This window comes from Trematomus bernacchii, unplaced genomic scaffold (genome assembly GCF_902827165.1).
Source record: "Trematomus bernacchii unplaced genomic scaffold, fTreBer1.1, whole genome shotgun sequence".
In the NCBI taxonomy this organism is placed as follows: domain Eukaryota; kingdom Metazoa; phylum Chordata; class Actinopteri; order Perciformes; family Nototheniidae; genus Trematomus; species Trematomus bernacchii.
Genome location: NW_022987888.1, coordinates 114,839 through 126,395, shown reverse-complemented (window position 1 = coordinate 126,395; position 11,557 = coordinate 114,839). Strand labels below are relative to the sequence as shown.

At 40.7% G+C, this 11,557-nt stretch overlaps 1 protein-coding gene across 1 annotated transcript; it reads left to right on the top strand.

The window, feature by feature from the left end:
• Positions 1-1,365: 1,365 nt before the first annotated feature.
• Positions 1,366-11,383, top strand: LOC117469847 (FH2 domain-containing protein 1-like). The gene is made up of 5 exons (XM_034114303.1): positions 1,366-1,419; positions 4,885-4,974; positions 7,176-7,346; positions 7,437-7,495; positions 8,818-11,383. The coding sequence occupies exons 1-5, from the start codon at positions 1,366-1,368 to the stop codon at positions 10,814-10,816; spliced, it is 2,373 nt and encodes a 790-aa protein (XP_033970194.1). The 3' UTR covers positions 10,817-11,383.
• The last annotated feature ends 174 nt before the right edge of the window (positions 11,384-11,557 follow it).

Genomic DNA, 11,557 nt, shown 5'->3' with positions numbered 1-11,557 from the left:
TGTGTGTGTGTGTGTGTGTGTGTGTGTGTGTGTGTGTGTGTGTGTGTGTGTGTGTGTGTGTGTGTGTGTGTGTGTGTCGGAGCACACCAGCCCGGGCCTTGATCAGACCACACTCAGGCACAGAGCAGACTGGCACGGTTTGCTCGTCAACAGGTATATATATATATATACATAAATAAATGACGTTCGCAACAACTCAACCTTTTCACTAGTCAGTGCGCCCCATGCATGATACATTTATGAAGATGACCTGGTTAAACTGCTTAAAAACTAGCTAACACGTGGCTAAACTTGCTAACCCATAGCCACATACAAATACCTCATGTGAAACCAATATAACATTTGCAACTATTTAAACTTTTCACTAGTCAAACCGACACCACAAAGAATCGCCACTTGCCTGTCAGCCTTCCATCTGTGCACAAACTTATCTCGTGCCCTCATTGGTCATGTGCGCGTTCGTGTGTGTTGGAGGAGGGGCTCTGTAAGGAAGTGGCAGAGTTTTTCCGGCTGTGGCTTTTCACATTCTAGCGCACTCGAGCTGGTGTCTCCAAAATTACCTACCCCACCTTTAATTAGACCACTTAAAAAAAGTATTTTGATTAAATGACACAGTCGTTACACTTTTTCCAGTGTTCCAGATCCATGGTGGTCTTTTAGTAGTCCAATGGGCGTTTTTGTTGTACAAGGTATTCTTTTAACAATGCTGCTGTAATCTGAAGAATTGGTTGTAATGGTCAGACATGATCTTGGTTCCATATACTGGTTTCTTTCTTTTCTAAAATGATACAAATAATCAGCTTGTAATGGTCTGAGCTGATGTCATCATGGCTTGAGATGGTTACGCATCTTCAAGTAGTCCAAACTACTTTTTTAATGGTAGAACTGAATGACTCTTGGATCATGAACTGGTTTCTTGATGCTATAACTTGGACCAAAATGCTCTTTAAATGGTCCAATATGATGTTATTGTGGCCTGAATGGGTTTCTTCATGAATGTATAGTCCAACAACCCTTTAGTTCTGAGACAATCCAAGTTGCTTTGGATTTTAAATATGAAGGACAGACCATCTGTTTCAATGTATTTCTTTATTTAGAGAAAGGGGCATGGTACTATCAGATCATTTCCTTCTCCCTGCTCCTTTTCGGGTCAGTGTGTTTATAGAGACATGATTTGTAAATATTTGTTGAACGGAACCAATAACAATTAAATGAAATGAATGTGTTGTCCTGGTTGGCCACCACTCTTGTACCAATAAGCCTGATTCCTCACCCTTATTGAATGCTTATATATAAATGTCTCTCCTTCCTCCATCAGAGCCGTGAACCTCTTTCCCAACCGGGTCATCGGGTGCATCGGGCAACATGTCGGAGAACCCGTCGAGGAAATCAACAAAATCCTGGGACTCCCGTTTCCTGGTGAGCAGCGCCCACGATCAGCTGATCACGGAGAAAACGACTTCTTCGCCGGACTCGTGGAGGAAGGAGGAGGAGGAGGAGGAGGAAGAAGAAGAAGAAGAAGATAGAGATAGTGGAAGTGATTAAAAAACTGGACGAACTGACTGTTGATGAACTGATATAAGAACACATGATCACACACTAAAATATGAAGTGTTGGACTGTTAAAAGCTTTTATAAATTCCCTGTCAGACTTGTAATTTATTCACTCTGATCAGATCGATCCTGATTTACACCAACATCTCTTTGTGTATTTAGAAAACTTACATATTCTTTGTTAAATAAAACACATTTTTCTTTGCTTTTCTTTTGGTATCAGTACTAAAAAGCAGGTATTATTACATCAGTGTTCATTTTGGCAGCTGTTTTTGATTTAGTCTTTAGACGAAAATGGTTATTAGTTTTAGTCACATTTTAGTCATTCCTATCCTTCGTAGTTTTAGTCTAGTTTTAATCGACGAAAACTCAAAACGTTTTAGTCTACTTTTAGTCGATGAAAAATTACATTATAGTCAACTTTTAGTCAAAATGTTTCTCTCTTTAAACTAATTCAGTTAGGCAAATACAGGTATCTGAAATTGTAATCAAGGTGGCAGCATCAAGTGTTGAAATTCGTAAAGCAACATTTTATTCTCTTAACACTTTACTTGTGTAATATATAGGGATGGGTATCGCTAAGGTTTTTAACGGTACTACTACTCTTATCGAAACTGCTTATCGATCCGGTACTTTAACGGTATTCTTGTAGGTACTTTTTGTTATTTTTTAAAGGGAAAAACTAAACAAATTGTTAACCAAATTAACATTGCTTTATTTACATGTGAAATAAATAAATAAAATATGTATAGGTTGAGGTACTTGTACTTTACATTTAAATGTTTTGCTACTGTGTACTTCTTCTCCACTACAGTTCAGAGGTACATGGTGTACTTTTACTCCACTACATGTATTTAATACCTTTAGTTACTTCACAGATGTGGATGAATGATGTGAAATATAATCAAGTGTTAAATCAGACTTTAGTTCCACCTGGAGTAAATCCACAAGCTACCCTGCAGTATACAAAGCCATTCAAACTAGCTGCTCCTTTACCAGCTTTGAGAACACTTTCATGATCAATCATTATAACACATATATATATTATTCTGGAATGGACCAATCTGCACAATGACTACTTTTACTGTCGCTACTTTTATACTTTTACTTGAGGAACATTTTGAATGCAGGACTTTTACTGTAACAGAGTATTCATACACTATGGTATTTTTACTTAACTACAAGATCTGAGTACTTCTCCCACCTCTGCGCACCTGATGTGATAACGTTACTCGTAATTGGCGCAACAGAGCTACGAGTTAAGGAAGTCGAAAATTGTGCATTTCTCCGATTGAATATGACGCCTTTTGGCCGGCTGTTTGGACAGACTACTCTACTCGTGTCAACGCGCTTACGCCATAACACTAATGGCAAACAAGCTTTTTCCACATTGAGCCTTGTAGACATGGGCGTAGGAAGCATCCTGAATGTGGGGGGGACATTTTTAACGGGGGGTGTGGGGGCGAAAAAAAATATAGATTTCCTGTATTCTGGTGCATTTTAACAGGTGGTTTGATACTTTTATGTGGCTATACTAGCATGAGGAAAATGATGGGTACATTTTGTAATTTCATCCAGTAGTAAAGAAAGGAAACATATTTGATTATTAATTCAGAGCCGTCTTTGAATTAATTAAAAGCAGTTTAAATGCCCATTTTTTGTACATTTATATACAACAATAAATATTTGTGAGTGCATTGAGAGATATTGTTGTGGAGAGTCATTTATATATAAATCGCAAAATACATTTGTGAATCCTTCTGTGAGCATTTATTAATATTGAGACTGATCTGACTCCATACGGATGTTAAGTTCACCTAGGAATGGTATCATTGACTTAAATGTTCAAATAAATGTTGCTCTTCTGTCTATATTGGTCATATGATGCCCCTTGACTGAAATGTTTCCTGTTCAATATCCCCACTGATTTCCTTCAAATCCTGGGATGAGAGTCCACATCACAATTTACTCTCAACTGTCATTTCCCTTTCATCACTCACCTCAGCAATGGACCTCTCTCCACTGTCCCTGTATTCTGCCTCTGACTCACTCTCAAGTGCCTAGATGTTTTTTTGTTTTTGTTATTTTTTGTTAAGTAATACAAGACAGAATGATATGATGATCTCCGCGCTACAGCTGCTCCGTGCATGCATGCAGTGGCATGTAATATCCAAGGATTAGAGACTGTTGGATGCTGCTGTTTTGAGCATTGCAATACATTTATTTGTATTATGTTTTTTTATGATTAGAGACGGTTGGATGCTGCTGTACTGAGCATTGCAATATATTTATTTTCACTATGTTATTTATTTATGATTATCCTTGGGCTCAGCAAAGATTTGATGTCAGCTGTTGCTGTCTTTTTTTCTATAGTTAATACTGAAATAGAGCCCTGCTGTTTTGTCAGGGCCTTTTCTTTAAATATAATTTTAAAATGTCGATACAGTAGCCCCTTTTTTTAAATGTCTATGCTTAAGTTTTTATAGGTGTTGCTATCTGCTTTGTGTAGCGTGGTTCTACAAGCAAGTCTGTGCATTCATTGGGTGGTATCAGAGAGATACAAGGGTCTGTAAATGCAATGAAAACAATTGGCCACAGCAAATAATTGATATTAAACATGTAATTTTTACTTTTGAATACTTCAGTACAAAGGATGTATTGAATAATTTAAGTGATATGTGTACACATATAAATCATTAGTCAAAACAGGGCTACATTTGATTGAATTATAAAAGGTATAATATGTGGTAAACTGAAGAGCCGTTTGGGAGCCGAAAGAGCCGGCTCTTCTTGGTGAGCCGAGCCAAATGATCCGGCTCACCAAGAAGAGCCGGAATTCCCATCACTATTCCAAACCGCTCCCTAACCACAATACAACACAACACTGTTAACTGATTAACTGCCACCAGCTGATGACTTATTTTCCTCTTCTTTGAAAAAAATGTTCTTATGTCCATGTTGTCTGGGGGAGAAAACATATCAAACCAAGAGATCGTCAGCTTTGATTTTCGCTGTATTAACCATTTCCTGAACATTTGGTGTGTGTGCCTTACCTCCGCTACCGGCATCGCTTCATACAACAGATCTGAGCTGTCCAACTATGACAACACTCCTTGAACATGCGCGCGCTATGTGAGAATCTGCCTTGGTACAAAGTAGCAGTGAAAACATGGTACGGAGTTTCATTGATTTGGGCATTCTCTACAGGTAGCTATAACTGCAAATGGAACAACCTGAAGCTCTCTAACTCAGTATATTAACTGCTGCATTGATTTCCCTCAGGATGAATAGAGTTGTATTTTCTCCTTCTTCTCGTGTCTCTGGTTGTAGCGTGAGTACAGCAGAGCCTCTGAGTTCTTCCTGCAGGGTTACGAAGTTTCCTGTGAGCTGGGAGACGTGGCTCTGCTGCAGAAAGCTCAGGTGAGTTTCTACCAATCACTTCAAGGAGCCAAGGCTTTTATTGTCATCTGAACAACGCTACAGTGTAGATATGTCACTGAAGATCTGAGCTCCGTGTATCCATCATTTCCAAAATGTAGAGTACATGTAAGTAAGAGCAGAGGTGGGAAGTAGTGGAGTACAAATACTTTGTTACTCTACTTAAGTACATGTTTCTGGCATCAGTACTTTACTCCACTACTTATTTTTCTGACGACTTTTTACTTTGACTTCTTACATGTTGAACTCAAATACCTGTACTTTCTACTTCTTACATGTTGAACCCAAATACCTGTACTTTCTACTTCTTACATGTTGAACACAAATACCTGAACTTTCTACTTCTTACATGTTGAACTCAAATACCTGTACTTTCTACTTCTTACATGTTGAACACAAATACCTGAACTTTCTACTTCTTACATGTTGAACTCAAATACCTGTACTTTCTACTTCTTACATGTTGAACACAAATACCTGAACTTTCTACTTCTTACATGTTGAACCCAAATACCTGTACTTTCTACTTCTCACATTTTGAACACAAATACCTGTACTTTCTACTTCTTACATGTTGAACACAAATACCTGTACTTTCTACTTCTTACATGTTGAACACAAATACCTGAACTTTCTACTTCTTACATGTTGAACACAAATACCTGAACTTTCTACTTCTTACATGTTGAACACAAATACCTGAACTTTCTACTTCTTACATGTTGAACGCAAATACCTGTACTTTCTACTTCTCACATTTTCCAAACAGGCTGGTTCCTTTAGTTTGAATGTGTGTTTGGTGGCGTGATCATTATTATTTAGAGTCATTGCGTGCCTATTGATTTGAACACGATCCGTGTATCCATCACTTCCTGGTCTTCTCTAAAGAAGAGGGACCAATGAAAACGTTGTCATGTTGCCGTTGTTCAGCATGGAAACATTCATTAGCTAACAATGACATTATTGTTCTATTAATATAAAGGGAGGTCAGGTACTCTTTAAAACAGCTGCTAGTTATGGGTACTTTTTACTGAAGTACATTTCAAAGCCTCTTTGCTTTTACTTGAGTAAAGAAGTTTAGTCAGTACTTCTACTTTGACCAGAGTATTTTTAAACACGAGTATCTGTACTTCTACTTGAGTAAAGGATGTGTGTACTTGTGCCATGTCTGTATATATCTGACACTTCAAAGAGAAATATTGATATTCTGTTAGATTGAAACGCCTCCATCTTCAAAACTGTTGTTCACCTGCAATCACAAGATACATCTGCAACATTATATATATGTATCTTCTCATTAACATAAATGAACAGTGAAGGTTTTCTGGGTATTAAAGCGTGATAGATATTTTACAAATCTGACATTTCATAGAGACATTATTGATACTCTGTTAGATTGAAACACCACTGGACTGCTTTTGAGGCGTAAAAGCTAAATAAACTCAGAGGGTTACGTCTTAAAATTCCCCAAAAATTGTCAATTAAGGATAAAAATAAATGAATATTATAATTGTGCAGATTACTGATAATTATTCTTTAAAAAAGACACGTTTTATAATTAAAATATGGCATAAAAGGGTCAGAAAAATACAGAATGACACAATGTTGTTTTTTGAAATTCCTAATTCAGAGAAATGTTTTGGTAATTTGATCTCCATATTTTCAAATGATGAAGGCGAACCCTGCTGCTCAGTGCTTAATTAAACAACCTCACACACACACACACACACACACACACACACACACACACACACACACACACACACACACACACACACACACACACACACACACACACACACACACACACACACACACACACACACACACACACACACACACACACTAACACCTTGAGTATTTTTAGCAGTGTGTGTGTGAACCTGCTCACACTGACACTCACACACTCTCAGGGATTCAGGAGTGTGTGAGATGATGTTTTCTACTTTTCTCTTTTTCTGAAAGTAAACATGTTTTACCTCTGCGTGTGTGCACATAAAGACTTCAGTGTGTGTGTGTGTGTGTGTGTGTGTGTATGTATGTATGTATGTATGTATGTATGTATGTATGTATGTATGTGTGTGTGTGTGTGTGTGTGTGTGTGTGTGTGTGTGTGTGTGTATGTGTGTGTGTGTGTGTGTGTGTGTGTGTAGTCCTCCTCCTCCTCTCTCTCCTCTCTTCAGATCACTCGTCAGCAGCTGAAACAGGAAGGCTCTGATTTGCTGGATTTCTTCTGTGAAGACAGAGAAACGTTCCGATTGGACGACTGCTTCAACATCTTCAACTCCTTCTGCTGCCGCTTCACTCAGGCTGCCAAGTTACACATTTCTAAGATAATAAACCTTATCCTGAATGTAATACACTTCTCGGCCCTCTGCTGCCTCCTGGAGGTCAAACAGAGAGATGGTGGTTCATAAAGTGAATCTCCCTCTTTGTCTGTAAAGGTCGGCGTCTTCAGGATCTGGAAGAGCAGAAGAGACACTCCTGGGCCGGGGGGGAGGAGGTGGGAGAGCACTTTTTTATCAACTAAATATACTATAAATCATTGGAAATTGTCCTATTTTCTTATTTTAAGACCTTTTTGGTAGTTTTTGTTATGTTTACCAATTCAAATGTTCATATTTCAGAGACTTGAAACACAATTTTCTTATCTTTCTATCCAACAACTGATCATTACAGCTCCACTTCTTTGTACGATACACACTGCTGATCAGTGGTTGCGTTAGACTTTTTCGTTGTCCGTCATTTTGACAGGATCGTAACATTTCCGTCATAATCCATTATTACCCGTCATTTTTATTTTTTTATTTATTCATTTAATAATATTAGCTGCTAATTGTAGCCACCAGAGTATCGCAGCTTCAGGTTGATTGACTGTCCCATGGTGGGGTGTACGTGTGCGCACGTGTGCGCACTGTTGAGGTCTGGACATCCAGCAGATTGTAATAGCTGTATTAGGTTGGGAGGTGGCTCGGGGTGTTTGTGTTTGCCATATGCAACACAACCTTCAATTGTGTTTTGAATGCCTCGTTACAGGCAACCTGCGATTTCTCCACATGCTTTACGATTGCCACGCTCTGGTTGACCACCTTTGAAGCTTCGATGTGGCTATGGCTACTTTTGTGATCATTCAGCACTGATTTCTGCATCATCGTACACCCTCGGACAAATCCGTTACTCATCTTAGCTTTTCTACAGATGTCGCAGAACATTTTGCCATCTTCCCTCCTCAGCCACTTAAACTCTTGCTCCCACTGAACCCGGTACTCCTGCTTCAACTCCTTGCCACTTGCTTGTCCCTCTGCTGCTGGCTGAACGTTGTCAGTTTTAGTCTTACTGGCTTGTCCTTCATCCTCCACTGCATCAATCCCTCTTTTTTCACCTCGTTTATCCACACCATCACAATTACTGTGCTTATTAAAAAAGCTTCGAGCACTCAGCTGCCGTGACATTTTGTGATTGCTAAAGCCGGTTAAACAACGAGGCAGGGGCGGCGCCTAGCAACGGCTTAGCAACCCCATTGTTTTGTTATGAAAATGTATCTATATATATTTATAGACATTCTCCCTCAGTCGACCTGGCCACTAAGGATGTAATATAATGTGGGCCGCTGGTGGACATTTTGGCGCTGTTCCGAGTTGTGTTCTAATCTGTCAAAATGACGGACTGCTTTCAGATTTTTCCGTCATTCTTGGAAAAATTCCGTCATAGACGGAAAATATTCGGTTGACGCGACCTCTGCTGCTGATACACACTGCTGATACACACTGTTGATACACACTGCTGATACACACTGCTTCACTAATGCTTGTGTTTCTGTTTCAGAGCGTTCGGGTTGCGCTGCAGCAGCGAGACGGACATGTCCTCCGCCGTGTCGCGCCACGACGACGCCGGGCTGCTATTGGACCTCCTGACCCTGAGGTCCCGCCCCCGCTCGCCCCTCAACAACTCCCACAATGCTTTGGGGCGTTCGGGAAGCTTACGACGCTCCAGAAACTCTCCGTCCAGTTCGCCTTTTCTCACTGCAGACCGCGAGCTTAGCACGTTACTCGGGATGAACAATGAACGCAAAGAGGCAGCTTTTCCATCAGTTTTCCCCGAAATTAGAAGTCCAGGACCCTTCCCCCAAAACCAGCAGCCTCAAGCGGGGAAACCGCAAACCGCCTCCTCGCCTCCGAAAAGTGCACAAAACGCCAACCATACAACCGCCAATTACCTCAGCTTTAATGCTACCCAGACTCGGGTAAACAAAGTCGAATCTACCTCCGATCCGAACCAGCAATCCGACCACAACAACAACAACGGCAAACATCGACAAGAACTTGGGGCGCATTCGGACTTTCGTGGTGGTTTTGAAGGGGAACTTGCAAAGAACGAACTGGATTTTCCTGATCGCAGTGACGAGAAGTTTGAACAGTCTTTGGCAAACATGTCTGTTGTTTTAGAGAAATGCAAATTGGTGCCTGAACTGAGAGTGTTTGACACGGGTACCCAAAACACCACGAGTGGCGTCCAGGATGATGTGTTCCCAGACCAGAAGAACTCCCAGAAACTGGAAAATTCTTCGTTACAAAGAGAGGAAGAGGAGGGTCGAGAGGATACGGTGGTGGTTTGGTGCGTGACGGGTGTTTGTGAGGCGGCCGATGAACCAACCAACGCTGAAAACGCACAAACGGATCAATCTAGAAGCGACAAACAACCTTCTTCTTACCCAGCCAATCGAACGCCTTCTGAAGCTCAGTCGGCCAATGAGAAGCCAGTGCCTGAACCCATCAGCAGCCAACCGGTGCCTGCCTCACATCCGGCCTCTTCCCCTAGGTGGCGCCCAACAGATAGCGCCACCAATAAAGTGCCTGCTATCGAAGAAGTAGCCAACGAGAAGAGAAAAGTGGAGTCAAAGGCAAAGTCAGGAAAGGCAGAATCGGGAAATTATTCATCCAATAAGAACCTCCCTACCTCTAAAACTCGACCAATTGGGATCAAACAAACCACAAACTCCAACAAATCTAATCCGGTTCGAACCCTCACGAACTCCGAGAACTTCAGCATGAGACGAGTTGTGCCGATCTCAAGGACCAAGCGCCAAGAGAAACCGTCCAGTTTGACCAATCTCAAAAGCTCTTCTTTCTGGAAACCATTGACCGCGCCTTCTTCCCGTCGGACGAGCGTTGATCAAAAAGACCAGAAAGACCAGAAGGTTTCTCGAGATCTTCAGAACCAGGACTTGCAAAGGAAACCGTCCAATTTGACCAACATAAAAAGCTCTTCTTTCCGGAAACCATCGACCGCGCCTTCATCCCGCCGAACGAGCGTTGACCACAAAGACCACAAAGTTTCCAGAGACCCCCAGAACCAGAACTTGCAAATAAAGCAACCGTCCATCCGAAAACCATTGGCTAAACCCAAAGCACCTCCAGAAGAAAAGATGTGTCGCTCAACTCTTCGAGCGCTTTCTCAAGCAAGTGGTAGCATCAGTGCTCCGGTTACTCCTTTGCACAAACCCGCTACTTCTTCTTCTACTTCTTCGTCGCCGTTTCCAGGATTTACTCGAAACACCGCCTCCTCTTCCTTCAGACAAACACCGTCTCCATCGCCTTTCTCTAGAACTGGATCTTTAAGAGTTTCCGTCACTTCTGGATCCTCAGATTCCCTCAAACCGTCCTCCTCTTCGTCCCCTTTAAAGAGGTTTCAGAGCATCAGAGCGCCAATTCGCGACTCGGTATCGCCCCCTAAAGGCCATCGGAGGAATGACAGCGGCACTTTCTCCGAGAAGTCGACGTACTCAAGAGACTCGGGAAAATCCAGCAAACCGACCTGGAGATAACATATGCTAATAATAGGAGTCAGAAGTGGCTACGTTCACATGCACAATAATATTTCAAAATTCAAAAAACGACAATATTCAGAATTGGATACGATGAAGGTGAATAGGGTAAAAATGTAACTTTTAGATATCAGCATGAAACTTCCCTGGTTGGTTACTTACATTAAGGATATCATTTTTTGTATTACAAGTTTTCTGAAATTTGATATTTGAATATGCAAATGAGGCATTCACTCGTAAAATATGGGCTTATTTCATACATTCCCAGAACAGAAATGTGAGCATCGGATAAAGTGGGGTTCAAATTTCCTGTTTCATTTTGTCGACATATTAGAGTCAATGGATTTAACCGAGGGAGTCTCTTTGTATCACTAAACAATTTGAAAACCCTGCAGTAAAAGTGCATTTTCTGCATGTTTTTAGTGATAAAGTGTGTGTGAATGGTGTGTAAACGATGGCCTCTTTAAAAAAAAATCAGAAAACAGAGAGGAGAACATCTCTTTTGGAGAAAGGAAATTGGAGGTAAAGAAATGTGAGCAAAGTCTGAGAGAGAAAAAGTCTTAAAAATCGGACTAAACTTAAAATATTTAGACACGTTTTTTTCTCACATTTGTATTAATTTCATAGAAAAAGTTGAAATATTTGGTCCTAATAATTCAGCGGGAAGATTCAAAGGCAAGTCGAACGTTTCAGATAAAGAAATTCAATATAATTCAAGAAAAAAAGTCCAAGTCTGGAGTA

Excerpts from the sequence above, each read along its gene's own strand:
- LOC117469847 (XM_034114303.1), top strand. The coding sequence starts at position 1,366 with ATGTCGGAGAACCCGTCGAGGAAATCAACAAAATCCTGGGACTCCCGT. Across the intron at positions 7,347-7,436 it reads TAATAAACCTTATCCTGAAT|GTCGGCGTCTTCAGGATCTG; the intron begins GTAATACACTTC and ends TTGTCTGTAAAG. Across the intron at positions 7,496-8,817 it reads CCTGGGCCGGGGGGGAGGAG|AGCGTTCGGGTTGCGCTGCA; the intron begins GTGGGAGAGCAC and ends TTTCTGTTTCAG.